The following is a 27,564-nucleotide window of genomic DNA, read 5'->3' as shown; positions in this document are numbered from 1 at the left end:
TCAGCACCGACTCCTTGTTTTAGGCACTTCTAAAGTTATTTGGAAAATGTCTTGTCTTGTCTTCACCAAGGACTTGCTCTGAGGAAGCCGAGAGCAAGCGATGAGAAAGATGGCCCTCCAAAGCCTTAGGGGTTCTCGAAGCAGCTTAGGAGGCGGCTGTGGACTTCCCCAAGGGAAAGGAAACCTCCAGATTTCCACCGAGTCTGAAAAGCTCGGAGCGGGCGGGCCTGCCGTTTGCCGAGAAGACAGACTTGGAAACCAATGTGAGGTGGGTGGGGCTTCGGAACAAGACGGAGGTCCTGCGCGCACCGCCAAGCGCTCTTGAGCCGGACCCTGCTGGAGTCTTTAAGGTCACCGCAGCCCTGCCGGGTTTGAGGAGAGCGTGGGTGGCGCACGCAGGGTCCTCCTGTCCACACAACAGCGGAGAGAAAGCAAGCTGCCCTGCCAGGCTGGGTCACTTCCACCCCAAGGCACACAACGCTGGGCGTCCCGAGAGAAAGGCCCTCGGCCTGCCGGGTTTGTTGGATAGAGAGCCAGTCAGGGATGGGGCCAAGGAGGACCCTCTGGCCCCACGGAGGTGGGGGGGGGAGAGTAAGGCAGCTTTCGGTGTCTGGTTCCTTCTTCCTCGGCTTCCGAGAATCCATGTGTGTTCTTTACAGGGATGGGAAAAGTAGATTCCAGGATCTTTCACGGGCCATTATTCCAGCTGAGGCTGAGGCAAGGTCCCCCTCGGTCTTCCTGTTCTCTTTTCTCCAGAGGGCTCAGCCGGGTGGCCAGCAAGCGTTGCCTTCCTTTTGACCCTTTTGGGTTTTACCGGCCAGTCTAGCGATTTAGGTTCCGAGGCCTTCCGCCTTGGACGGCCTGTTAAGGATGGTAGACGGTACCGTCGCACCTTGCCTTCTCGCGTGACGCCCCAGGAGCGCAAGAGCCACTGCGCATGGACAGCATCCCCGTGTGTGCCTTCTTTCCAGGCTGTGCTTTTGTTTTGACGATGGCTGAGCTGAGGAATCACAATGGGGTTGGAGGAGAGGAGCTAAACTTAACGACGAGCACCGTCGGATGGTTTGCCAGGCCTGAGACGAGGGGGAAAGGGCACCCTTAAGAAAAGCAAGGGGGTGAGAGGCGTACGCTTAGCGGGTTAAAGTTCTGCTGCTTCCCTTTGGCGCAAAACTTGCTTCTTGACCGTCCAAAATGACAAAGCCAGAGCTTGGAAATGTTAACATTAAAGTATTAAGGAAATTAACTTGTGGACCTTAAAACATTAAGACTTTGTTAATGGACTGAATAGTTCAACCTTAAAGTATCATTATAAATAGCTGAAAAGTGCCATAATTAGTAACAGGAAAATAGCATTTGGCATGCAACTGATTAATACAATGACTTTTAAATCTGTTGCCAGAAATCTGTCAAATTAGAGCAAAAGTATTTTTTGCAATGAATCATTTCCAAGCTCTGTGATAAACTTGGATTTGTCGTCAGGAGTAAAAAAAAACCACATGGACATTGCACTCAGAATCTTTCAAACAGCGGTAGTTCTTCAGAAAACCATGGATACGTACGTCTCTGGCCGGAATGAGCCTGAGTAGAGAGAGAGAGGAAGCAGAAACGGGCGACTTCTTTATTTTAAACCAAGCGACTACCTTCAGAGTGAAAAGAGAAGCCAACACTTTAGGGTTTGGGGACTCGCCCACCCTTTTTCCAGCTAAGGCACATAAGTGGTGCAAATGTGTAAACGGGAGTGATCCAGACTTAGGCTGCCAAGACTGGAAGCAGAAAACAGTTCATCAGGGACCTGCTCCTTGCGTGGCTGGTGGCCCTCCCTTAGGCAGCTGGCTGTAAGAGGGGGACTTACACCAAAAGCGGGCTACGGTGTTTGCACCCATTTGGGCCCTCCATGAACGCTTCCCGCACTTTCCGGCGCAAGGGAACTGGCTACTGGGGATGGGGGGGGGAGAGGGCCGTCCCTGCCGGAGAGCGGCCGTCCATCGAGCGTAGCGTCTCAGACTGTGCCACTCTACCAGCACAGCGCCCTGCGGGTGCCGTCACACTGCAACTCCCACGGGAGTGTCTGGAGATGTTTTTCTCCTGCTCGCGTCTGTTGGGCGCCCTTTCAGCCGCTGCCTGATGCCTGTTTGCCTTAGCCTTCACGACAGGGATTTCGTAGAACACAACCCTAAGTAAGCCCCCGTATAACTCCGGACGGGCCACGAACGCTGCTTGGCTGACCTGTCCTCTTATTCCCCCACCCAGCCCGTCTTCTCCAAGGAGGACGGGGCTAGAGAAAGGGGGACCAGCGCTAACCCGCTGCAAAGTATTGCATGTACTCGTAAAACCCTCAACACAAAAGGAAGGTCGTGTGCAAAACCGATAAGAGAGAAAAGAATGTTTTGACTGAGAAAAAAATAATAATAAAAATGAACAAACGGGCCCTTCAACAGGCCTAAATCAAGAGCTGCAGCCGCAGCGACAGGAGCGATCCGTCTTATCTTACAAACCAAATATTCAACGTTGCCAAGAGAGAGGAAGATGTCCTTTGAGGAAGAGTCTCGGGCAAAAGCAGGGTGGGGGGGCCCCCGCCGCACTGGGTCAAAGGGACAGGTACTGGTTGTTGACCGCCCGCAGGTGCCCCCTCCCATGGGAGTCCGTCTCATAATCGCCGTCCCAGGGCCGGGGGGCCGGCAAGGGGTGGTGGGAGGCGGGCCGGCCTCTGTGGGGCCACAGGCTGCCAGCCAGCTCTTCCGGAGGGGGCACCAAGTGGAAGATCTGCTCCATGGAGGAGTTGTGGTGGCGGTGAGGGTGGTCCGGGAGGCGGATCCGGGCGAAGCTGGAGGGCGTGAGCTGGAGGAGGCCGAACTCCGGGTTGTAGCGGTGGATGGCGGGGGGGAAAGGTGCTGTGTTGGTCGAGCCTGCTGTTGGCGGGGAAGGAAAACAAATACGGTGCATGAGAGAGAGAGGGAGACAGAGAGACTGACCACTGTGTGGCCAGGCCGGGCTCTACTCGTAAGCGGGCCCTCCCAGGGATGTGCTGAAGCAGGTCGGATGGGGAAAAAAACACACACATCCGTGTCTTCTCTTCTCCAGCCTGGGCTCTGCATCACCTCTTCGTTCCCAAAGACAACTGTGTTATCGGTAGGGACGAAGGTCATGCTTTTGAGGGGTTTTCCCAAAGTTTCCGTCTCCAGCCACTGAACTCTTTCTTACACAACAGAGCCCCCCCCCCCCCCCAAAAAAGAGGGAATCGAGAACCTGCTCCCTCTTCCCCTTCCAGGCCTTTGGAGCAACTTGCCGTGGAGTAGGCCAAGCCAAATACAGCAAGCTTCTGTCAGGGTGTGTTTTGCTTCCACACAGAAGACATGCCTGGGCTCCCACCGAGTTCAGCTTGAACCCGTTCAGCAGGCCAGCGTAGCCGCCTTCCTCGACGGAGAGAATATTTTCCCCACCGGGTTACAGGAGGAAGATTAAAAAGTTTCACAACCTTCCTTTTTCCTTGAATGCCTACAGAAACCCAGCAACAGAGAGATTTCCAGCTACTTGATTTCTTGATGTATTTATGTGAATTCTAAAATGGACTACATGTTTTTGTGCCATCACACACACAAATACCAGGGGGTTAGATCCAGGATCGGCCTCCCCCCACTCCCGCAAGTTGAAGCCCGGGGAGGGTCCACTCCCGCCACCTGACTTTTGCCGCTTCTCGCCCAAAAGTACCCAGACCCCGGGCAATGTTTCTGCAGAAAGGGGACGGGGAGAACCGAGTCCCCCCCCCCACTGAGTCGCACGAGACTTTGGGGAGCGCAAGCACAGCATCGCAGAAACTCTCTCTCTCTCTCTTACCTTGGGCGTTTGGGACAACCACCACGTAGCTGGACAGCTGCACGTTGCAGGCAGTGCCACACTCCAGGGGAATCGGGCAGCGCTGGAAATGGTGTAGCATATCCAGGATCGAGGAGAAGTGCAAATGCTGGATCCGACACTGGCCCCTCTCGGTCAGCGAAAGCCGCAGGTGCTGCCGAGATCAAGTGTGGAAAAAGGGGGGTGGGGGTGTTAACAACCGAGCACCTTTTCTTTCATCTCTCTGTTGTCAGTCATGAGCACGAGGAGCAGAAACAGCCACTGCGTGCCCAGATTTCATCTCCTCGATATGAACAATCCCCACTTTCTGGCATCCCAGCTCATGGGAGATTACACATCCAGTTCAAGCAATGAGGACTAGAAGCATGACCCCATACTTCCAAAATCTGGGGGAGGGGGGAACCAGCATTTCTTTTGCTGATCCTAACCTGGGCGGCTTGCTGAATGAGTAAAAAGTACATTGCCACAGACACATTTTTAAAAAGCAGCCTAGGTGTTTAAAGGCAGAGCGGAAGGTGGGCTGTGTGGAGAGCCCAGCGGTGCTCAAGATTTTACCCCAAAGTCCAGGCGTGCGTCCAGGGTGTACGTAGGTCTCTGCCCTAGCATGTTATCCACAAAGGCTGTTGAGGAGACCGGGGCCTTACCTTAGCTACTCCTTGGAAATTGAACGTGAGGACGTATTCTCCCCTCCGGGTCTCGCTCTGTCGGATGAGGAAGACTCCGTGCCCTTCAGGGCCCTGGAACTGGACCAGCTGGGCAGCCTTGAAGCGAGAAATGGGCCCGTGGAACCAGGGGAAAGCAGAAAGGTAGCGGTCCGTCTTTTGGCAGGGCTGGTCGGGGGCATTCGGGGGCATCGCACCTGGGAGAGGTAAGAAAAGGGGCAAGGGGGGGACGTGGGGCTCAGCTCGCCTTTTCAATCTCTGGACCCAAAGGGCAGATTCGGGGCCGCTGTATTGATTCACGTTTGGCAGACCGAGATCCCAAGCGAGCAGGACCCTTTCGCACTCGTGGCTCAAAAAGGCAGGGCCCAGCAGCACCGGCAGCCGCTCCCTGGCCTTTCCGCCCCTGCCCCATCCCAAGGAGCTGCCAACAGTTCGGCGCCTACCTTGGTTCAGGGAATCCGCGCTGCTGCTGCTGGTGGTGGTGGGGCTGGCCGTCGTGACCTCCGAGAGGGAGTCCGGGGCCAGGTCCGGGTCGGCTCCTGTGGACCTGGAAGAGAGAGACGCCGTTCTCATGAGGGTGCTGTCGGGTGGAGGCCTTGGAACAGGGTGAAGCAGGTGGCAGGGCGGATGGGGAATCGGAAAGAACGAGGACGGGAGAGGAGGCCAAAAAAGGCCCTTGGGGGTGAGGGGGGGGGATGACTCAGCAGTCAAGCCGAAAACGGGCCACAGAGGCGTGCAAGATCACGGGCCCAGCGGAGCAGAAGTACAAGGTGTTTCCCAGATGAGAGTCCACAGAGATGATCCGACATATCTTTAAATCAATAAATGGATGATACTCTGCAATATTCAACAAATAGGGTAGGAAGCCTCGTAGGATGGCCCTGCTTCAGGAGGGAGGAGGAATCAAAAGCTCCCCACCCCCAACTGCACCTACACACCAAATGGTGGCCACACAAAGTCTGGGATCACTACCTGTGTCTTGCCGGCCCATCCACCCTTTGGGCCTGAGGGAGAGACCGAGAGACCTCAGAAGCCTGCAACCCCTCTCGGGCGCCCGCCTGCCTGGCACAGGAGGAAAGACACCCTCGCCGTGTAGGGCTGTTCGGTCCCCTGACCCATCGCCAGAGATGGCCTCCCGGCTGCGGGGATTTCCACGGTGTCAGAGGGGAGGGTGTGTTGCTGTCCCGCTTTGGCAAGGCTGCCTGGAGGGGCCTGCGTCGCACCGTCCTGGTTGTCTCTAAATCAGAAGAGCACTTCCTGCTGTGGGCCAGGGGGTATCTTGGCTTTTTTTCAGCAAGGCCTGCAGTTGAAAGCGCTTCAGCTGACTGAGGCCGAGAGAGGCCCTCTGTGTGTGCTCAGGAACGCTTGCAGCGGGAGGAGCTCGATCCCGCGGTCCATTGTGAGGCGGCTCGGACAGACAGGCTGCAGGGGCCTAACCTAACTGCGGCCAACTAGCCCACCTCTGCCCCACATCTTGTCTAGGCTCCTGGTTTAGCCCCAGAGAGGTCACCTGCCGCTGACCCACAGAACGAAGCCTGGTTCGTGGCCCACAAAGGCTAAAAGACTCTGGTTTCCCGGAAAGCCAAGCCGTGGCCGCCGCATTATGCAGAACTGGGCCGCGCAGCCCCCCCCCCCCCCCCCGTTGAAGACTTACCCTTGAGGGAGGCATTCTTTAATTTCAGACATCCAGGAAGACAGCTGCTGGTCATCCCCAGCCTCGAATATAATGTCAGTGGAGGTATTTACCTACCAGGGGGGTGGGCGTGGGGAGAGAAAGGCATGAACAACTTTGCTGTAGGTAGAGGCACAACTAGCTCATTCTTCCCGGCCCCCATCTGACTCAGTTTCCCATCTGAAGAACAGGAAAGGTTTCTGTGTGGAGTCTCAGACGCCATGTCATTTCCTCCGGGAGCTTCCCCGAAGCCTCTGGGAACTTCCTCGCCTGGTGCCAGCTCCCTAGACGACAGGCTCTCCCGCGCAGGCCGCTCTCCTCCCCCCCCAGGCAGCCTGCCTCCGGCTTGGGAAGGGATCCTAGGTGGAGAACCCCAGGCTCCACCTCCTGGCACTTGAGGGTGGCTGGAATCGTATAGGAAGGGCTCAGCAAGCTGATGCCAGTCACAGAAGACCATGATCTGACTAAGCTGCTCTCTTGGACTGCACCTTCCAGCAAGCTCTGCAGTTCAAAAAAAAAGTAACTTTTTCAAGCTCTCTCCCCTAACAGGCAAGTTCTCCTTTTTCTTCCTCTGCCCTCGTCCCTGTCAAGCACGGCTCCTCAACAGGGCCATTTAGAACAAGGGGCACCTCCGCCCCCCTTGCCATAGGGACAGCCCCCCCAAAAAAGGGCCCAGCTGGGGAGGGGCATGCGCCCCTCTCCGGCTCCTGCAGCAGACAAGGCCTCCCCTCACCCAAAAAGGAAGAGGCAGCCGGGCCTGCTTACCTTCAGCACAAAGGTGTGCGCGTTGTCTGGCATCTCCAGGCTGGTGCACCGTCTGATTTCTTGGATTGATGAACAGGCGGCTTGGAGTCTGGGCTTTGAGCTCTGTGGAGAGAGGCAGAACAAGAAGCCGCCCTTGAGTCCACGCCGGACGAGGTCTTCTACCGACACTCTGGGCGAAGTGCTCGGAACATCCTCGCCGCCATCATCCTCTGCAGAGGCAGAAGTGGTCCAGGCGCTCTGCTGCATAGGCAGAGTATAACGGACGAGGAAGCAGACCAGACAGCTCCCCCCCCCCCCCGACCTCTAACGTTTTCATCCTCCCGAGAGACATGGCAGGGGCTTAGCCTGGGGGGGGGGGCAGAGAGAAACACACACACAGAGGGCCCAGCTCGTTTGCTTCTCCTACAGCCACTCCTAAGGTTTGGGTTTTGGGTTGGGGCTTTTCACCTTCCCGGGAAGCTCACTTGTTCCTCCCGGGGGCCGTGCCATGCAGGCTGGTCTCTTGAGGTCCCGGTCGGGGCACGGCCCCAGCGCTTCCGGTGGGAGATCGTGGGGAACAGGTTTGCCTCTGCCCACAGACTTCCCTCCACTGCAAGGACTTCCAAAACACCAAAGGTCTCCTCACACCTTTCCTCCCCCCCCCACAGCCGCTGGGTGCCAGCGCTCCGAGAATTGCCTCTTCCGGTCCCAGACAGCGGCGAGTACAGGGAGCCCCCGCCATCAGGGAGAGCTCAAGAGCTGGGCTCGTGTGTTTGCATGCGTGCGTGTGTGTGTGTCAGTGCTCTTCGGCATCTCTCACCAGGAGGCAGCTCAAACCCCTTGTGGAAGGCCTTGCGTTTCCACTCTTGCCTTGCGAACTGCCAGCGAGGGGAAGCGCTCTCCGGCGGGCCTGGAGGCGATGAGGGAGGCCAGGCTGCCCCCCCCCGGCTCTCCTCGGGGCAGGGGCTGATGGGAGAGAAAGGAAAGGCCCCTTCCTGGACCAAAGGTACTCCCGAGAAATGACTCCGGCTCCTTTCCATCCAGAGTGATTTTAGAATGAAACAATACTCACAGGTTGAACCCCAAAGGTTGGGTCCCCCGCCTCCCCCCCCACACACCTAGGGGGAAACCTAGGGGACAAAGAGGGTGGGCGTTTTCACTGTTGCGCAAAAAGGAAGCAGGCACCCACCACCACCACCACCACGCAACTGGTTTGCCAGACAGACCAATCCTCCTCTGGCTGAGAAGAAGCCTTGGGATTTTTTTTCCATGCAAAGGTCTCCAGCAACCCACTTGGCTGAGCCGGGCGACGTGACTCACAGGCGACTAATAAGTTACTGGCGAGGCAATGGCTGGGTCAGGTCGGAGCTGTTAAATGTAGGGAGACTCGGCTGCCAGCGAGGGCCCAGCCATGACCCCCCCCCACCTTCCCAGGCATCTGTCGGAGGTTATAAACCGCAGCTGGAAACTCCACAGCTGCCTGGAATTCCAGCATCTGTGAAACCGCTCACGGATGGATGGAGGACGCCGGACGCTGCCAGGACGGCCTTCAGTGCCTCGGCCTCCGTTTGAATCCCTGCTCCTGGGAGCCTCCCTGCCAATGCATCTTTTGCCCAACCCTCCCCTTCGTCCCCCAGTTCTTTAAGTACTTCGCAGTCCTTGCAGATGATGGAGGGTCCCAAGAGAACAGCCCACCCAGGCTCAGGAAATCCCCATTTTATGCCTCAAGATGGGCTTTGGAACCCGCTTTGAAAACCAAATGGGCCTCTGAAAGGAGCTACCCGAGAGAGGCCTGAGCGGCAGCGCCTGCCACCCGTTCTGCGCTGTTAAAAGACCCTGGGGGGGATGCTGGATGGCGCCTTACGACAAGCCCCCCCCCAAAATGCCAGAAGCAGGAAGACCCCTTTGCAGCAGCAGCAGCAGCAATGGGGGGGGGAAGAGTTCCCTTCCATGGCTCTCTGGCGGCGGGGGGGGGGGGCGGAAACCCTCTCACAAGACCACAGGCTCCCGGTCGTCCCTCCCATGGGAAAAACTCACTTCTGCTTTCTTTTTGTGTCCTGCTGTTTTTGTTCCGAGTTTCGCATCCTTCTGGGGTTTGCGGGCTGATGAGTCAGCCCTGCTTGCTTTGCAATTTGTGGCCTGGGACGGGGGGGGGGGCTCAGATCCGTCCCCTCCTTTTCGGCTGCAGGGAGGGAGGGAAAGCTCTAGATGTGAAGGGGGCTGGGGGTGTGCGCGCGCGCAAGCGTATGTCTCTAGAAGTTGCTTCTGGGCCTCTTGTGTGAGCCCTGCGGCTGCTCTCCATCTTTGCCCTCAACTTCATTTCCAAACAGCTGGCAAAGGGGATTTTTTCTTTCTTTTCTGGTCTCTGAAGTCGGCAAAGGGGGGCAGGGAGGAGGGAGGGACGTTTTCTTTAATGGACTTTGAAAAAACCCAAAAAACTAAAGAGAACACTTCAATAAAAGCAACAACCAACGGAGGAGGACGCTGAAGCATCTGTTGGCGATGTGTGCAGTTTATTGGCGGCAGCTGATGCAGAACCCCTGTGGCCAAACCGACATCAGACGGGCAAAAAACCAAGCCTTCTCCTCAAATGGGATTCTGGAGCAAGCCCCGGAGCGGCCAGGGGCGCTCGCCGCTCGCCTGCGCTCAGATAACCTGACACATGGCCTGCCCGGGCCTGCCTGGGCCTGCCGCAGGGTGCAGAAGGCGGTGGGGGGGCTGGCTGGGGAATTCCTGCACTTCAGGCCTTCCTCGCTGGGATTGTGCTCTGAGGCCGACCTACCTCAGAGGGTTATTTATTGTGCGTCAGTGAGGAGCCCCATTTGAGCGAGCCTGCGTGGACGTGAAGACCTTCCTTTTGGTCCCATTGCCTTCACAGGTGCATGCTTGGTAGGGACCCGGGAGAGATGGGCCTTCTCGGTGGCTGCTCCTTTAGACTCTGGAACTCCCTCCCACTGGAAGCCAGCCAGGACCCGTCTTCCCTTCTATAAGCAGGCAAAGGCCTTCCTCTTCAGGCAGGCTTTTCCTGAGTGACCAGACTGGATGGTTGTGCCTCACTGCTGTGAATGTGTTTTCGATGTTGCTTTGTTTACCATCGCTTAGGGTGCTATTTGTTTGATCCTTTTAAAAGTATTTGTAGATTTGCTGTTTTGAACTTTAAATATTGCCCTTAAATTATGTAAGCCACCTTGGGTCTTTTTTAAGGAGTAAGGCAGGGTAAAAAATATTTTAAATAGTATTTTTTTAAAAAACATGCTACCTTGAGCTCACTGAAAGAAAGATGGAATAGAAATGTAACAAAATGGAAATAATAATAATAATAATAATAATAATAATAATAATAATAATAATAATAATAATAATAATAATAATAATAATAATAATAATAATAATAATAATAATAATAATAATAATCCAGTAAGAAAGCAGGCGTTCCTGCTCTCTCCAAGCCCTGGTCAAAGGAGAGGATCCCAGGGGTCCCCCTCAAACACCACCGGCCATTGCATGCCACCCACCGATGGTCAAGACCCTTGCGGGAGCAACAGGAGATGCCCCACGATGTGTTGAGTCAAATTCATCCACCTTTGCTTTTTAAAAGGCTTTGCAGTTCCTCAAACAGAACGCCTGGAAAACAACAGCCGGGGGGGGGGAGGCCCAACACGTTTGGTAGAAAGAGATAACGAGGCCCAGGGCTGCACGAACAAGGCGCTGCTGCAGCAAAACAGGACAGAGTGTCCTCTTCACACACACACACACACACACACACACACACACACACACACACACACACACAAAGACTCAATGTCCCAAATGGCCTCTGCCCCCCCCAAAAAGGTCCTCCCCTGCAGCTTCTGTTTTGGGGTGTTTTTTTGGGGGGGCTTCTTCCCACTTCCCTGGTGCCAAGATGGCTTTGCAATCGCTGTGCGTGTGCGCACGTGCGTGCCTCCCTTTTGGACTGGCTTCCTGAAGGGTTTAAGGCTCTATGGATCTGGGAATACGGAAAGAAAGAGGGGAACGAAGGATCGGCCTCGCCGGGTGAGGAACTGTTCCCGAACAGGGAAGGAAAGGGCTGGCGCACCACAAGGCTGAACGCTGCAGACGCGGCGCGGAGGGAGGGAGGGGGCCGTCCTTGCATTAAACCCTCGTCTGCTGCGGCACAGAGTTTATGGAACCCCTTTTATGCTACTCTTGTTAAACCCTCTGAAACCAGCTGAGCGGTCAAGGCAAGAGCCTGAGAGCCTTTCTTCCCAGCGCTTCTGCAGAACACCTCAAATGATGCGCGACGTATTAATAAACGTCCGTAAAAGTACACAGGGTAAAAGATATATACAGAAATAAAAAATGGATGTGTTGCAAGACACAAATGAGACCAGTCACAACGGGCACACACAGAGAGAGACTTTTAGGGAGCCTTAAAGACTAAAGGTTTCCTACAGCACGAGGAGCAGCGCCGGAAGGTACCACCAGATCCGGCCGCTTTTGGGTATAATGGGCCAGCGTGGCGTTTCTTCTGGAAACCACAAGCCAAGAAAGCAACAACTTGCAACTGTCCAATGGGTGCTGAAAAACTCTCTCTGTGTGTGTGCAACAGGTTCACATGCATGCTCCTGCTAAAATATATGTCCCTAGCACATCGTACCCATGTGCAGTCCGGGGAGGCCAGTTTTTCACTGGCAGCCGCAATGCAGGGCCTGGCCAACACTGCCGGCTTCTCCAGAAGGCCCGAGAACGCAAAGCCACGTCTGCAGCTGCTGAATTGGGTGTACGTGCGGGGAAAATGAGGGGGCCCAGGTAGAGGCAGTTGTCGAGACAGCAGCGAGGAAACGCTTGCTCTCTCTGCCTCATAAAATGCCAGAAACTCCAGGAGGTCAGCTATGAGGCTGAGAGGAGGGCAGTTTGGGGCAGAGAAAAAAAAACTTCCCTTGTGCAGAGTCGTAACTGTGGAACTCACTGCCACAAGTTGTAGTTGTGGCTACCCGTCTAGACAGCTTTAAAAGGTGACTGGATACATTTATGGATGGCAGGACTACTAATGGTTGCTAGTGAGGATGATGAGACATCACCTCCAGAGTCAGAGTGAGTGTGTCTTGGTATGAATTCACTGGGAATCATGAGACTGGGGGGGAGGGCAGCCGTGTAAGCAGCCTGCTGGACTACAGAGGGCCGATCCGGGATCTCTCTTTCCGAATTCTTGCAACCCTAAGAAGTGGTTCATTTATTTTATGGAACCATCTTTTTTGCCTTCTGCCATACCTGGGACCTGACCCTATATAACGGACTCTTTTGCAACATGGAGGCTTTCAAGGGAAACAGTCGGCAAATGAGATTCAACGGAAAGTCTTGTTCTCTGGCAGGGCTCAAAATTCAGCCACACCGGCTGGGATCGAAGGTTAAAACCAGACGGGGTTTCGTTATGACAAAGGAGCAAGACCCAAAGCGGAGGCTTCCACAAAGAGGCCACAAGCCTTCACAGCGCACCAGTTTTCATTTCCTCTAGCCTGTAAGAGAAGTGGGTCAGCAGGCAGTTGAAATAATGCTCCCAGATGATTAGGGGGGTGGGGTGGGACCTGTGTCCCCCCATCCGTCCCCGTTACTATCAGCCTCCAGAAGGCAAAATCAAGATCCTCGTGCACCGAAACATCACTGGACCTCTGCACATGGCCACTGCAACCCCTTCCCTGTGCTGGTATTTGGGCCCTGACCTTTCCTTCCGACCCTAAGGGTCACCAGAATGGATCTGCCCACAACCTCAAAGGCTGGGGTTGAAAGCCAAGGTGAGAGAGGCAGGCAAGACAACCACAGAAATGCGATGAATGTCCCTGAACCTCTACGCTTATGCTCCATGAATCTGGCCAAGGGGACTGCAGTCCTAGGCCACAAGAAACCTTTTAGCCTTAACAGTGCTGTGCAACTTTTTTAAAAAAATATTCTGCTGCAAAAGAATAAGACTGTTTGGAAACGGCAGGAAATCCCCGTTTCTCTTGTAAAAAGAAACCACGCCTGCCATCTACCTTGTCTCGAACCTGCTGCATTAAAGGACCGGGATGAGCTTTGCTATGGTGGACGAACCTTGTACAGGACCGCCTGCTCTGATTGCCCGGACGGCTCAGGCTAAGCCTTGCTTTTCCCATTACTTGACCCCCTCCTTCCCCCTTTTATTTGGTGAAAGCAGGCATGGCGCAAGGGGGGGGGCTTCTGCCTGATGGCGGAGGGTGCTGTGCCGCTAAGCCACAGTCCGTCCCACTCATCGCATCGTCTCGTGGCCAGAAACCAAAAAAGGAACTCTTATCGGGTCCTTCTTCTTCGAAGTCCCATGCTGAGCAGTTCCGCGGAAAAGCAAGACCAAGACGAAATCAGAAACGAGGTGGTGCCAGCACCGGAAAGATCTGGAACAAACCTCGGAAACTGGAAAGGGGGCGCGGGGGGGGGGGAATCCCTATTTCTGATCAAGAGTAGAATAACGTTCCTTGCAGCTGCGATACTAGGTTCCTAAATAAAGTCTTTTAAAAAAGCATCAGCCTCCTCTTGAAGTTCTTCCTAACTCTTGTCTGGCTGAATGAATATCCTCACTAACTCATTGGTGAGATCTTTTGTCCCCAGCTGCCTCTGGAGATTGCGGGTCAGGTGAGAGGACATACTGGGTAGCCAGAAGCCACCCGTGATGAATGCTCCCCAGGGCATCATCTGCTCATCCTCAGGGACTGGGGGGGGGGAGGGAGGGGGAGGGATGAAGTTCTCTGGCGACACAGAAGCCTGCAGGGAAAAGATGACTCCTGTTTGCAAAGCTAGAACAGAGTGGGTTGATTTTTACATGGCCTTATTTGGGGAGGGGGAGGGAAGAGAGAGAAAGGAAACCTTGGGATCCAAAAGGAGTATCTGGGCAGATAAAGCCATTCTCACTGGAGCCCCAGAGCGCAGCTTCCGCCCGGCCTCTGCAACGCCTGCTCTTCCATCTCTGACCTCAGTGTGACGCCGGCGCTCGCTCGCTGGAGCGCAGAAGAGGAAAAGGCGTTCCAAGAAACAGCAGAACAACCTCAACCTTGCTCAGAACTGAGAAACCGGGAGGGCGAGGGGAAGTGAGAAGACATTAAGAGCAATAAAAAGTTGCTTTAAAAAAAAAAAAGACACACGCACAGACACACACAGAGAGAGGAAATGATACATCCTCTTGATAAGGCAACTACCAAGTCTGGGTTTCGCAAAAGTGCCTCTCACGAACCCAAGCAGGTATGCAGACAAGAGGAGCACACCAGAGCAAGGCAGAAGAGCACCGCCCGTTCAGCTGAGACAGGCGGCAGAGCCGGCCCCAAGCTTTTTGATGCCTGAGGCGCAACCTTCCGTGGGTGACAGGTGACCTGGCCTGAAAGCCCTTCCAGTTGAAAGACGCACTTGGCAAAAGCCTCCCGGACAGGAATGCAGCCGGCTGCCCTCCCGTTTCAGAATGATTCCATCCGGGATCATCATCCCTTCCCTTATTTTTCAAGTAGCACAGGCAGGAATTACTGGCCTGGGTTGACATAAACTAATTTAGACTAGCTTTAAACCGTTATGTCATCAGTTGTTACTTCAAAGGAAGGGAACCGAGGAACTGATAACTGTTGGGAAGGGGGTGGCAGTGGAAAGGAATCACTCTGAGTCATGATGGATTTTGCAAAGCTAAGACTTCTCACGTTGGATGTTCTGTATTCTGAGACTATGAAGTCCCTGTTCCCTGTGTTGTTTTCTATTTCTATAGAAAACTTTTTCAGAAATGTAGTAGCGGGGAGGAGTTTGACTAGGGAGGATCCCCAGAGAGGATTCACGGCTGGTTCTACCTGGATTGTCTGTAAACAATGCCTGGTATATCTGCGCTGGCATGTCCGTCCGTCCGTCCGTCCCCCCCCCCCGTCCTCCTGAACCATATCAGGTGACACTTGCAACTCTTCCGTTCCTGGCCTGGCCCTCAGCATCCAGACAACACATCCACAACCCCTCCCATGGTTCCAGCTCAATTTACCCCAAAACATCTCCAGTGTCACTGTCAACAACTGCTCTCTCTCTCTCTCTCTCTCTCTCTCTCTGTGTGTGTGTGTGTGTGTGTATGTAAGGTAGCTTGGCTCAATCCTTTTAAACATACAGCTAAGAGGTTCCTATTTATATTTCAAAGTTTTGGACTCCCCTGCAGGTCAATTACAAACAAAAGACACATTTACTGGGAAACTGTATGTTTTAAATGGTGTTGTTTTCATTATCGTGACTTTGCAAATATGTTATTGTGATGCTTTTCTGTGAACTGCCAGAGGAAACTGGGGGGGGAGGGGATGGATTAAAGACTTTATAAACAAACCCACAGCAATCCATTTCTTTAAGATGTGGTGCTTGCATTCAGAAAAAAAGGATTAACTTCCTCAGCTGCCACGCATGTTACAATTCCACGGAACTGCAGAAGCACAGAATGGTTTAGAATCCTCGTTTTCCCCTTAAAACAAGAACAACAAAGATGAAATTTCTCATCCTAACCTAGAATCTCAGAAAAAGACTAAATAGTAACCCAAAGCAGAACCGTAACATAGCGAGGTCAAAACGTGGCGAATAAACGCTGCACAGGTTTCTCGGTTTGGGCCGAGTTATGACCAGCGTCGTAGTTCCGCGTATCGGAACGGTAAAACATGGACACTGAGCTCTTTTTCCTGTCGCGTCAGACATTTGGGAAGGAGACGAGAGATACTCAGAAAACGCACAAGAGCAGCAGGCTGGGAGGGTGCAGGAGCTGACATGTCCCCATGCCAAAAAAGGGGGAAGAAATCCCGCGTGCCAGCCTCCAGTTGCACCCAGCACCAGAGAGGAAGTGAGATCCCACGGCTCCCTCTTTCCTTTCCGGCTCATTCCAGCTGCTGGAGGAGGAATCTGCTAATTGCAAAAGCCCAACAGAACAGCAGCAGCAGCAGCAGCAGCAACAACAAATCCCAGACTCCAGGATTGGAGGTCTTCATTGCCAATTAACCCCCTCCCCTTCTTGAGCTTAATTTCTTCTTGACAAGCAAGCAAAACCTTGCCTTCATTTTTAAAAACTGGTCTACCAAATAATAATTAACAGGTCCTTTTTTTAAAAAGGCACTAATGCTGGCAGATCCCAAGGAGACAAATGCAGTCAGCTAGCAGATCCCACAAGGCTCTGGTTCAGGCTAACAGGATCAACTTGATTCTATTCAAATCTTTAGATTCCGTGTGCCCCCCCCAAATCTAAGGAAACAAAGGGGCTGCTAGAAAACCTCCTCTCTGCCCCTCACATCTCCTGAATGCATATATTTTGTGAATAAACCCACAACTCTTATGATCTTCCACATTTTACTACGCAGTTGTATTCAAGGTTTTTTTTTTGCATTTGCATTTAAAAATCAGTTGAGTCGTAGCCTCCAGGGTGTTCAGACTGAATCCTAGCCCAGGGGTGAAGGTGCAGACATGTAAGAAAGGTTAAGGGCAGTGGGGCAGTTGCACCACTGTGTAGTTTGCTCAGAGGCTTAGTGGGTGCAGATGGTCAGGCAGGATGGCAGGGAGTTGTTATTCCTGTGTTGATCAGTCACTTTAAGCAGGAACATTTCACACACACACACACACTGGGAAGTGAGGACCTGGAATTTCACAGCAACAGTCCATAAGGACTGGCCACTGTTCTTACCCACTCCAGTTTTAACGGCCACTACTAGTCGGGCTCAGACTGGGCAACACCTTCTGATCAGAGCGCTGACGTTTCTATACCACTTGGAAATATTTCCCTAAAAGCAGGGGTGAGACATCTCTGGCCCCAAAGCTCTCCCTGAATCCTGACGGCAGAGAAACTCTCAGGTCTGGACAGGTTAGTTTCCTGGACTACATCTCCCAGCGTCCCCCAGCCGGCATGGGAGGGAGAGGAAGAGAGAGGGGCTCCTGGCAGAAACTAGATCTCCCAACTCCCAGCTCAACCTGGCTGACTCCGGAGAAAGGGTCTTCTCTAGAGCAGTCCTGCTTGCGCACAAGCAACCCTGTTCCACGGGGCTGCAAAACCTCGACTCGTGCCCACTGGCAAAAGAGGGAAGGGAAGCTGCAGGTCTTCTCGTTCAGACGGAGGGAACATTTGCTCGGTGGCTTCCCCCAGCCCCCTTCGCTCTCTTTCCTGTCCACCTTTCGGAGTTTCTGTCCTCTCAGCAGTTTTCCTCCTGCGTGTGCATTTTTTTTTTTTTTGGCTCTTGATCTGGCCCAATTCGGAGGTGTGGGGTGGGGGTGGGGACGAAGTCTCTTGAGATCTTCCCTCTTGATTTCCTGTTCCGCGGCTGCCTATCGGTGTGTGTTTGTTTGAGCCAGAGAGCGCACGAGTGTTGCCGTCTGTTTCCTGTGTTCTCCGTGCTGAATTGTAATCAGGCATTCTGCGAAAAAGGGGAGGGGGCGAGAAAGGAGCAAGAGGGGGACTGGGCTCTGTGTGTGTGTGTGTGTGTGTGTGTGTGTGTGTGTGTGTGTGTGTGTCTCACCCCACCCCACCCCCCTTGTTGGCAAATACAATCTGCAGAAATGTACGGCCCCAACAAGGCTTTGAGCCATTGTCGTACCAACTCCACTGGCTTCGTGTGGGCAGACTTGGCAAGCCGGAGGTCACGTTTGCCCTCCACAAGAAACCGGGCTTGCTTCTTTTGTTATGAGACCTTTGGCAACCACGACCGACCAGCCGGCCGATCCATGAGCCGACCTGTCCTACGAGCTGCTTCTCCTCGCTGGGGTGAACTTAAGCCTTCTGATGGAAGGACCAGTCGTGGAATGTTGGCAGTCAGCGCAACTCCTCTGAGGGCAGGGTTGCTGTCGGACTTCCAAAAAAGGCCTGTGCCCCTCTAGGATCTGGGGTTCTGGACAGCACTGTCCAAAATCCCTTCACCGACACAGCCAAGACTTCCTGTGGGATTCTGGGAGATAAAAGATATGCAGACACAATATAGTAAATAAAGTAAAACTACCAAGCGAGCGGTGACATGGGTGGGAATGGTTTAGATGTACCCAAAATCAATAACTCTTTGCTAGCCACATTTAGAAACTTGGGGTTGAGCCGGGGGGGGGCAGAAATTGGAAGCTTCTTTGGCTTGTTGGGCTAGTTTACTCTCAAGGAAAGGCCCTCTTTAAACCTCTCAGCCCCACTAGAGGCTTGATAAAAATGCTCCCCTTGCTCACTTCAGCCATTCGTCTGCTCTGTTCTTGTAACCCAAAAACGAAGGTCATTTTTCTCCTCTTCCCTCCCAGTCTCTTTTCCTTTTGTGCCATGTCTCCGTACCTGTCATAACCCAAAAGCTTGAGGGGTGGGAACAATCCACTGTCAGGTTTTGTAAGCTTCTTTATCCATCTTGATTTGGGGGGTGGGGGAGAGGGAAAAGTGCAGGAAAAATGTGTGAAACAAGTGACAGGACTAGGGATCTGGGTGGGTGCCTCAACAGCCAGCAGCTCCTGAAGCTGGCAAAGGGAGAAGGCCGTCCGAGTCTCCGTTTCCCCTTCATGCTGGAAAGGAAAGAGAGGCCAGAACTCCTGGCCTCCTGGCGTCTCCTGATGTGGGGAGACCCCCTTCCCTCCTGAGGTGCTGAGATCTGTGGGGTGGAGGAGCCCACTGAATCCCACTCTGGACCCTGGCCACACCTGCTCCTACAACCGCTCTCCTTTAAAAACCAATCCCATGAACGTCTGGGCTGTATTTTTCCCTGTACTTCCCCCCCTGTATTTGGCATGTTTACCTTGAGGCTAATGTTCCTGGGTGGACTGGCTCTCTTTCGCCTTCATCTTCCCTTCACAAGAGTTTTGTTTTGAGGCGAGAACGGCAGTGTGAAACTGTAGCCGAAAGAAGCCAGGTTTTCGCCTTTGATCGAAATGAAAGTGTGCGGTTTGGCTGGCTGCTGTTTCTTCTTCCTTTCTTGCTCTCTCAAGACTTTTTAGTAACTAAATATTTGTTCATTCATCGCAAGACAACTCTTTGCCTTTCTCTTTTTCTTCTTCAGCTTACTGCCTTCGCTCATCTTTCTCATCCGTGCACAAAAAGGGTTACTCAGCAAGGTTCTCCACGATATATCGTCAAATCCTGTGCATCAGCAGGCCTGGCTTAATGAGAAATACATGTTTGATGTGGGTGGGGGAAACTGGCCTCCCCCCCTCTTCGCCTTTCTCTGTGTTGTTGCTAAACAGCTGTTTGCCATTTCAACAAGGAAGTCTTTGTTGGGCGCCCGGATCTTCCTCCTCACAGGCCTGCATTTTTATACGCAGAGGGAAAAGTCGATGGCCACGATCCAAAAAGAACCTCTTCCTGCCTGCGTACAGATTTTGTGCATGCATTATTTTTCTTCCGCTGCAAAAGCCTCGGCTGAGGTCTCAGGAAACACCCCCCTACCCCCCCCCCCCACACACAAACGCACACACACCACACACGCACGCACATACTTCATTTCAGGCACAGGATGCTGGAAAATTCATCCATCCATTTGGGGGCATCCGTTGAGACGGTAACACAGCCTCCTGGGTGAGGACTCTGTTCCTTTCCCTCCCCTTTTAAAGTCAAGTGTTTTAAAAAGAGAGAGAGAAAGATTTTATTCCCTTTTTCCTGTAAGTACCTGAAGATCTAGAACCAACCCTTCTCTCATCCTTGAAAAAGTTATTTCTGGACTACATCTCCCAGAATCCCCCAGCCACGCCATGTATACCACTGCAAGCTTCCTGGAGGGAAAGTGAGGTCCTCAAAATGTAATAAATAAATAAGAATACTGTACGCTGGAGAAAACTGGAGCAGGGAAGCACTCTGGTCTACTGCCAGATCGATAGTGTTCATAGGCATAAACACACACAAACCCAGAGACGAGAGGAGATAACATTCTGATTTATGGCTCTCACAAGCCCTCGGCACTAGCCAAGTGTCTACTCGCCATCCCTAGTGTCCCAGAGATTCATGTTTCTGTGTCCTGAACGCCACGGCGCACTCAGCCATGTTCTCTCTCTGATGCCGTGATAAAGACTCTTTAATCCCTTCTTCCGATGCGGACAGCAACCAACACCCACAGGTGTGGAGCCCACACACAAAAGGCCCCACGGAGCCGCCGCTCCTTCCCAAAGACGATGCGGGATGCAGCGGAAAGAGGAGACGCCGAGGACGGGCCTGACGCGAAGGCCTCCAGGCAGGATGGGAGTTAAAGAGCGAACGGCAAGAGTTTAACACAAACCAATCTGGAACGCACAACTCAAAACAAATCCCCACGAAACCCTTCTCTTCTCCTGCTGTATGAAAGACGGAGGGACTTGTACAGGAAGAAATCATTTATTAAGAATTCTGGTCCCTGTAGAAACACTTTCCTGTCCAGACGGTGAAAGGAAAAAAGAATCTGAGGTTTTTCTGCACTGTCTCTCTCTCTCTCTCTCTTTTCCCCGAATCCATCTAAAAATAGAAGGAGAGGTTCTCTTCTAGAGAAAAATTGTTACGGGACACAGGATGCTCAGCGGGGGGGGGGGGGGGATTTAATTTTTCCACCGAGCATGCAAGAGCCCTCTTCAACAGCCAGGAACCAAAACAAAATTCCAGACATCATTCTTCCTGATTTATAAGGACTGCCGGGCCAAACGATACAGATCACTATACAACACATCCCAGGGACAGTGGCTGTAAAACTGATTTTTCTTCAAGACTAAATCGTAGGCCGTTTGCCCTTACGTGCGTCGGATCATCACAGGAGCAAACTGCTTTTTGTGTGTGTGTGTTTGTGTGTGTTTTGGACAACACCTCCCACCATTTCTGTATTATTACACACAGCAGCCACATCCATGGCCTGGCTTTTTTTTTTTTTCCAAAAGCCCCTTCCAGCTTGTGCACAGATTTAGGAACATTGCAAGAGTCTGAGACAACCAGGCCACACTGGGTCACATGCCAAGAGGAAGGAAAAAGAAAAGGTAACTTGACAAACTGTCAACGCTAAGCTCACAGAGCCGGCCCGGAGGGACGCCTCTCCGTAAATCAACACCGCCATCGCGTACTACACGAATCTATGCGTCTTGGCTCAGAAGGAAGCCTCTGACCGGGTTCCATATGGCAGGCCCAGGACAGCATGCGCTGCCGATGTTGTGGGCTGCCAGCCGTGACATTCCCCTTGCCTGCCATGCGCGCCTGTCTCGGAGCTCTTTGGTTCAGAAAAACAAACAAACAAACAAAGCCAAAGAAAATCCAAAAATCAGCCATGAGGGCCTGCACCGGCCCCAGACTCCTCTGCCTGGCCGGCTGCCCTTTGTAAGCCTCTCAACGAGGAGCTGGCATCTGGCTTTTTCCTCTACCCTTTGAAAAAACATGCAAAAATTATTCCATACCAAAAAACATGGGACTTTCCATACCTTCATGTTATTACAGCAACGATCACTATATTACATAATGTTTTGATGCTCCTTATGGGCTCCAGAAAAGGGCGTTTTTTGGTTTGTTTAAAACACACATACTGTGATCGCATTTGTGTACGTTGGAAATTTGTATCCAGGAGGTGGAGGTAGGGGAAGTCACATCTCTTATTCCTACTTTCTTTCTTTTTACATTTAAAAAAATTCCAATTCTCATGTACACATGGCAGCAGTGTTTCCAAAATAAGGGGGGTAAAGTCGTTTTACAGTCATTCATGTCACCATGTGCGGTTAAGGCAGGCTCTGAGTCAAGGCGGACTCCACCACACGCCAAACATCCTTTTCCGGAATGGCCAAGGACGAGGAGAGGAGCTGAGGCTTAAGAAATGACAAAAAACCCCACTTGACACATCTTCGCTTTCCTGGGCTCTGTTTCAAAACCAGGAGAGGGAAAAAGCAGACACCACAACTCTCGAAACTCCCGTCACATGTCTTAAGTTGCCAGCCTTCGAAGAAAAAGGGAAAACGCAAAACACCCCAGCAGTTGTATACCAAGAATCCCAGGTTTTAAAATGTGCAGCCAGAAAACGGCACGCGGCTTCATCAGGATGGCGGCCAACACAGCTTGACACACACACACCCCGAACACTGGCCTTTTCCTGCTGAGACCCAGATCCACGGCACACGACACGTGGCATCAAGAAGAGCATTATGGGCTGGCACCTTCCGAAGGGGAGTGAGGAGGGTCTGTAGCAACAGAACGCTTCTGTCAAGTACCATCCCCATCCCTGCTAGCTGCAGGTCTTTTGTAAAGTCAGTGGCTCTTAACTGCCCACCCATGACCCCAAGAGGCCTCTTGCAAACAAACGACTATATTATGACATGGAAACCCAGGACGGTGAGGGCTTCGGGTGAGCTGAATGGGGAAGGGGAGCAGATCTGCCGTTGCCAGCTGCAAATCAAAAATGTTCGGTATTTTACAAGCCCAGATCCTCAAAGCACTGGACGAATGTCTGGGATCTGGCTGGTCAGGGGCATCTTCAGCAACGAGGAGCGACCAAACAGATTTCCATATTTTTTAGAAAGGCGGCTTTTCGCTGACTTACAGGGAGAGACAAGGGAAACAGCCAAAAGAGAGCAACGACCAAGTTTACAAATAACATCCAAACAAAAAATAAACACAGAAGCAGAAGTGGCCTTTGCTGTTGCCATCTTACTGCGGCCGTATAAGGACGTCGCCGCTTATATTTTTCGATAAGCGCCTCTTGGCACATCACCAACTGTGTTAAAACAGGTTGAGTTGGGGTTTGAGGGGTTTTGTTCGCTTCTTGACTGAAACCGGAAATGTGACAGGCATAGGGCAAGCTGCTTCCTTTTTAAAAAGGAAGCTTTAGGGCAAAGCCAGCCCTTAAAAGTGGCTCCTTCCTTGCATGAATGGAAAGCAATGCCGCCTTGCAAAAAAAGGGCCTCCCTTTCCCATTCACAAAAGCACCACGGAGGAGCTGGGGACCTCCAGAGAATGCGTTTCGCAGAACAGGGCCTGAGGCCATCCCTGCTCGGAGGCTCAGACTTTTGAGGAGTAGATCCAGAACGGCGTCTCTAAAAACTACGACTCCCAGGATCCACCAGCCTGCCTGGCCGTTTGGGAACAGTAGTTCCTTGGGAGCTCCGAGGAAATTCTAGAAGGCTATGACTGCAGCCCCCACGTTAAAAACCTAGAGAGGGAACCACGAAAACCATAATCCCCCCCAAGTGTTATGGCCCATGGCCACTTTCCCCACTGCAAAACACGCAACAGTGAGCACACCACAAGGAAGAGCAGCATGGAAAACAGCTCTTTCCCCTTTCTCTCCCCCCCATACATCTGTTAGAAATAAAGGGGGCATGGATGTTTCTGGATATTTCCGTTGGAAATATGAATTTTCATGGGGTTTCAGTTTGGCTGTAAAGAACACAGCTTCAGGCTAGAGAGAGAGAGAGAGGCAAGAGGGGAGCAGGGCCGGGGGGGGAGGGAGGGAACGAGATCTTTCCTGGGCTTTTTTCATTCCAGCATCTTTGCAGCTGGTCACCCATCATCTGCACGCCTGGGATGCACAAGAGAAGCACGGAGGTCCCTGCTTGGTTTTTGAAGCGGCTGCTTTCGAAAGCCAAAGACTCCACCCCACTCTGGCCTGTGAGCAAAAGAGTTTTGCCTTCCAGCATCCTTGGCTAGGTAGAAAAGGACATGCTAACCCTGAGTCAAAAAAAAAAGAGAGAGAGAGATTAGGCTGAAGACATCACGAGAACTATTATATCCTCCAAGGCCATTTTTAAAACAAAAACATGCAGGCCCAGTGCAGCGCGCGGGGAGGGGGGAATCAAAATCCACATTAAGACCCACCAGAAAGGCATTCAAGTATGTAAGCTTCTGATTTCTCCAGAATCCTTGATCAGGCTGGGGGGAGGGGATATGAAGATGAAGAGATCTGGCCAACTCGAAAGCTTGCACACTTTTAAGCTTCGAGTGTACTACAACCTGGAAGTATACGCTTGTCTGTGACTGTTCAGACAATGGCTCCTTTTCCAGCGGGAACTTCCCAAGCAACGCCTCCAGGAAACTGTCAGGAGATTAAGGAGCCCCAAGAAGCCTTTGGAAAAGCATCAGGGGGAAAAAATGCCGAGGAAGATTCTCCTTGCAGGAGCAGGAGCGAGAGGGAGCGTCTCCACAGCAGTGCCGTTCGAACAGAGGGACGCTCTCGCCGTTCCCTGAATGCTTCTACTCGCAAGGAAAACAAACCACCAGGGTTTTCAGAGCCATGCCCAACTGGGCTCTGAACTTCCCCAATATAAAGGCGGGGAATTATGAAAATGGAATTGAGCTGTCTGTCTTTCCTGTTCCACCCCGATCTGTGCGTGCCGACGCATGTACGGAACAGCCGAACCTGCCCTTTGCAAGAAAGGACAGCATGCTTAAGCCGGGCAGGTCCAGTCAGGAGATCTTCCGAGACCTCGGCTGGCTGGGAAGCTGCTGGTGCAGAATGCCGCTTCGCCAGTTCCCCTACCTACATCCTAGCCAGTCTGAAACGTGCGCCTGGCGACGGCTGGGGCCCACCTTTGCCATTAACTACAAGCGGAAGAGTTGTCTTCTTCTCCTTTCCATGGGGGGGGGGCGGAGGAGGGGGGGGGGAGAGAGAGAGAAATCTCAGCACCAAAAAAGCAATCCTCTTCCAGGAGGCGTTTAAAACTTAACTTATGGGGAATGCCAGAGGAAAAGAGAGGGCCCACCCCACACACACACACACACTTTTCTCTGGCAAGCTGAGCGAGTTTAAATTCAACCCCTGTTCTCTTGCCTCCTCTTCAGCGTAGGCTTGTGTGCGTCAGATGAATGGATTCCTGTTTTAATATTCCCGGGGGTGGGGATGGTTTGAAGACATAGAAGGGAAAACAGACACATGTGTGAGCATTTTTTTTTTTGCACATGTGTTTCGTCCACTTAAAATGCTGTTGTTAATCAGGAGCTTTTCCTTCCTAATTATGCCCCACTGTCTACCTCCTTCTACTGGACATCATCATGAGACACACACACACACACACACACACACACACACCCAGAAAAAAGGAAGTTTTGCTGGTCGCCTAAGTGGAAGGAGGAGAGGCAGCCGTTGTTCAGCCTTTAGGCTACGTCTTGGGGACCCCAGCCAGAACTGAAGAGAGACAGAGCGAGAATCCTGGCCCCCAGCCCTTGTGAGACTCGGACCAATTTCTTGCAGATACGGACCACCTCTGGCCATTGGCTGCTTGCCAAGGGGAAATGGGAGCTGAGCGGGGATCGGAGATTCACCTGGGGCCCGGCCTCTGCGGGAAAAGCACCAGGGGAGAGGCTGCGGGGCAGACAGCTTCCAGAGGCTCCAAGCTAAGCCTGAAATTCCTTAAAGGAAATGGGCCTGCACACAGATGCACGCACACACGCACGCACGCACAGACAGCTAGGTCCTACACACATGGACGCACGCACAGCATGAGAGAGCAAGGCTCAAAGTGGGGGAGAGATCGGCACGTCTCTCCACCAGCCTCTCTCCCCCCCCCACCGCCGTGCTTCCCTGTTGTCCGAACGTGATGTAAAAGAAAGCATCTGTTCAATTGCGGACAGCAGCAGAACGACTGGACTTCTTAAAAGCACTTCAAGCCACCACTGTCCCTTTTTGCATCAAATTAAGTTATATAAAACATTAACATGATTCAAACAAGATGCTTCAATGGGAAGTGCCCGCTTCGCTCAGGATAGCAGAGAAGAGGGTGCCGAAATGCTATCAGAGGGAGAGAACTAACCATTAACAATCGCTGGCTGTTCCCAACTACAGCCCCCACCCCCCATAAACAGCACAGCCAGCTCGTGTCCTCCTTCACGACGATCCCAACCGCTCAATGAGCAACACCCGTTTATATTTCTTGGAGAAAACATTAGCCAGGTTGGCTGGGGCATGCTGGAAAAAACAGTCCTGAAAACTCACTCCGCCAGGCTCTGATAGGAACCTCCCCAGTCTTTCTCTCTCAGCTCCCAACGTGACCACCCCAAAGCTTGGGGGATCCTTGAAAAAAGACATGGGATACCGGTGGGGAGATAATTTTTAAAGACTCATATTAATGATCGCCCTCAGCTCACAGACACAAACATAAACACTGTCCAAGTACACATATGACCAATAAAGACATGGGGGTTAGGGGGCTGGAGGTGTGTGTGTGTGTGGAAATAAATGTGTGTGTTAGGAAAGGTTTAGACAAAATATTCACACAGATCCGTGGATTGGAAAGCCAAACTCGACAGCCAAAGGAAGAACCAGGATGGGAAGAAACGGTAGCTGCGAATCAGCGCAATGCAACAAGATCTGAACAGCGCAATTTCTAATCAGGACCACAGGTGTTAAAAATCGGGCGAGAGCGAAAGAGGCAGAGAAAGCTGGCCTCCAAACCAGTCACTTCCCTTACCTTGGGGGGGTCAAACAGCGCCAGGATGTAATGTTCACTCTCTGAAGGCCCTTCTTTCCGTAAAACGAGCCGGCACCTCTGCCAGCGCGTCCCGTTGTCCACGTTAGCCTCGGTCACCATCCAGTATTTGAGACCGCCTTCTTTCCGGACCTGAGGCGGTGGGTCTCGCGAAAGGGCCCACGGGAAGATCTTCCGCGCCAGGTTAGACTTCAGCACAGAATCCGACATTTCCCCATCGGGAGGGGGGCGGCTCTGAGGACCTTCTGCGGAAAAAGTTACGCCAACTCCTCCTCAGGCGGGTGAGGGAAAAGTGTCTCCTGACGGCCAAGGAAGGAGGCGTTCCAGTAAGTTCCTCAGAACTCCACGATTTGGGGAGGCCAGCGGGACGGGCCTCGGGTGGTCCCCGGTCAACTGGTCCACCCAGTTCCATTTCACTCTTGGCCCCTAACGTCCCAGTGGGGGAGGTGCCGGCATGAGTTCGGCCAGTCTCCCTGTAGTCCCGCACCTTGCTAAAGGGCAGAACGCGGAACTGGTTCATGGCGGAATGGTCCTTCACCTCATTGCGGAAATACTGCTGGAAGAGGTCAGCAAACTGGAGGGAGAAGTTGTCGGCCGCCAAGATTTCGTGCTCGGGGTTTTCGCTGACAAACAGGAGGTACTTCCGGGCCAGCTCTCGGGCGGTGGTGACGGCATGCTGTTCGCAGAACTCGCTCCAGCCCCCGGCGTGCGCAGGATCTATGGGTGGCCCAGCGTGTCCATTCATGGTAGGAACTTGAAACACTCAGATGTCCTGCAAAACACAGCAAAAAAAACGAAGACGTGTGCCGTGAGGGACTTCACAAGGCAACGGAAGAGGAAGCACTGAAAGCAAAGAGAGCGGAACCAGACCCTCAAGTACATGCAGGTATAAAGGGCAATCCATCAGGGAACACCCATGAATGGGGCTATGCGCTTATGTGCTACATAGGCAGATGGAGCTGACTATCTTGGTACTTTTTAAAAAGTAAGGTGGGATAAAAATATTTTAAATAAATAAGTTAAACAAATATCTAGTATACTCGATGAATGCAAGGTCAGTAGAGAATGAGAGTGATTAAGAGTGAAGTAATAATATGGCTATAGGCGAGGGCAGTCTTCGGCATTGTGTATCCTGACAACAAGCATCTACTCCGAATCCTCTCTGCATCTGCCTTGAACCCCTTGCTTGTTGGCCAAGCAATCTCTCTCGCTTCGTCGGAGGTTCTTCGTCGGGCGAACTTACATGTACAGATCTGACTGAGTTCCCTGACTGGGTGCTTCTAGGAGCTGCCATTCAAA

At 52.6% G+C, this 27,564-nt stretch overlaps 1 protein-coding gene across 1 annotated transcript in view; it reads right to left on the bottom strand.

Annotated features, from left to right (window-relative positions):
- Window positions 1-1,604: 1,604 nt before the first annotated feature.
- The window catches only part of SH2B3 (SH2B adaptor protein 3), a 32,347-nt gene continuing 6,387 nt past the window's right edge, over window positions 1,605-27,564 (bottom strand). Inside the window, 8 exon segments of the mRNA XM_072983356.2 lie at window positions 1,605-2,906; window positions 3,835-4,006; window positions 4,497-4,711; window positions 4,958-5,061; window positions 6,169-6,260; window positions 6,952-7,053; window positions 26,248-26,484; window positions 26,486-27,037. Of these exon segments, the coding sequence (XP_072839457.2) occupies window positions 2,587-2,906; window positions 3,835-4,006; window positions 4,497-4,711; window positions 4,958-5,061; window positions 6,169-6,260; window positions 6,952-7,053; window positions 26,248-26,484; window positions 26,486-27,010 (1,767 nt within the window). The 5' untranslated portion in view covers window positions 27,011-27,037 and the 3' untranslated portion in view covers window positions 1,605-2,586.

Source organism: Pogona vitticeps, chromosome 14 (genome assembly GCF_051106095.1).
Source record: "Pogona vitticeps strain Pit_001003342236 chromosome 14, PviZW2.1, whole genome shotgun sequence".
In the NCBI taxonomy this organism is placed as follows: domain Eukaryota; kingdom Metazoa; phylum Chordata; class Lepidosauria; order Squamata; family Agamidae; genus Pogona; species Pogona vitticeps.
The sequence above is the reverse complement of the archived record's forward strand: the minus strand, read 5'-3'. Positions and strand labels throughout refer to the sequence as shown.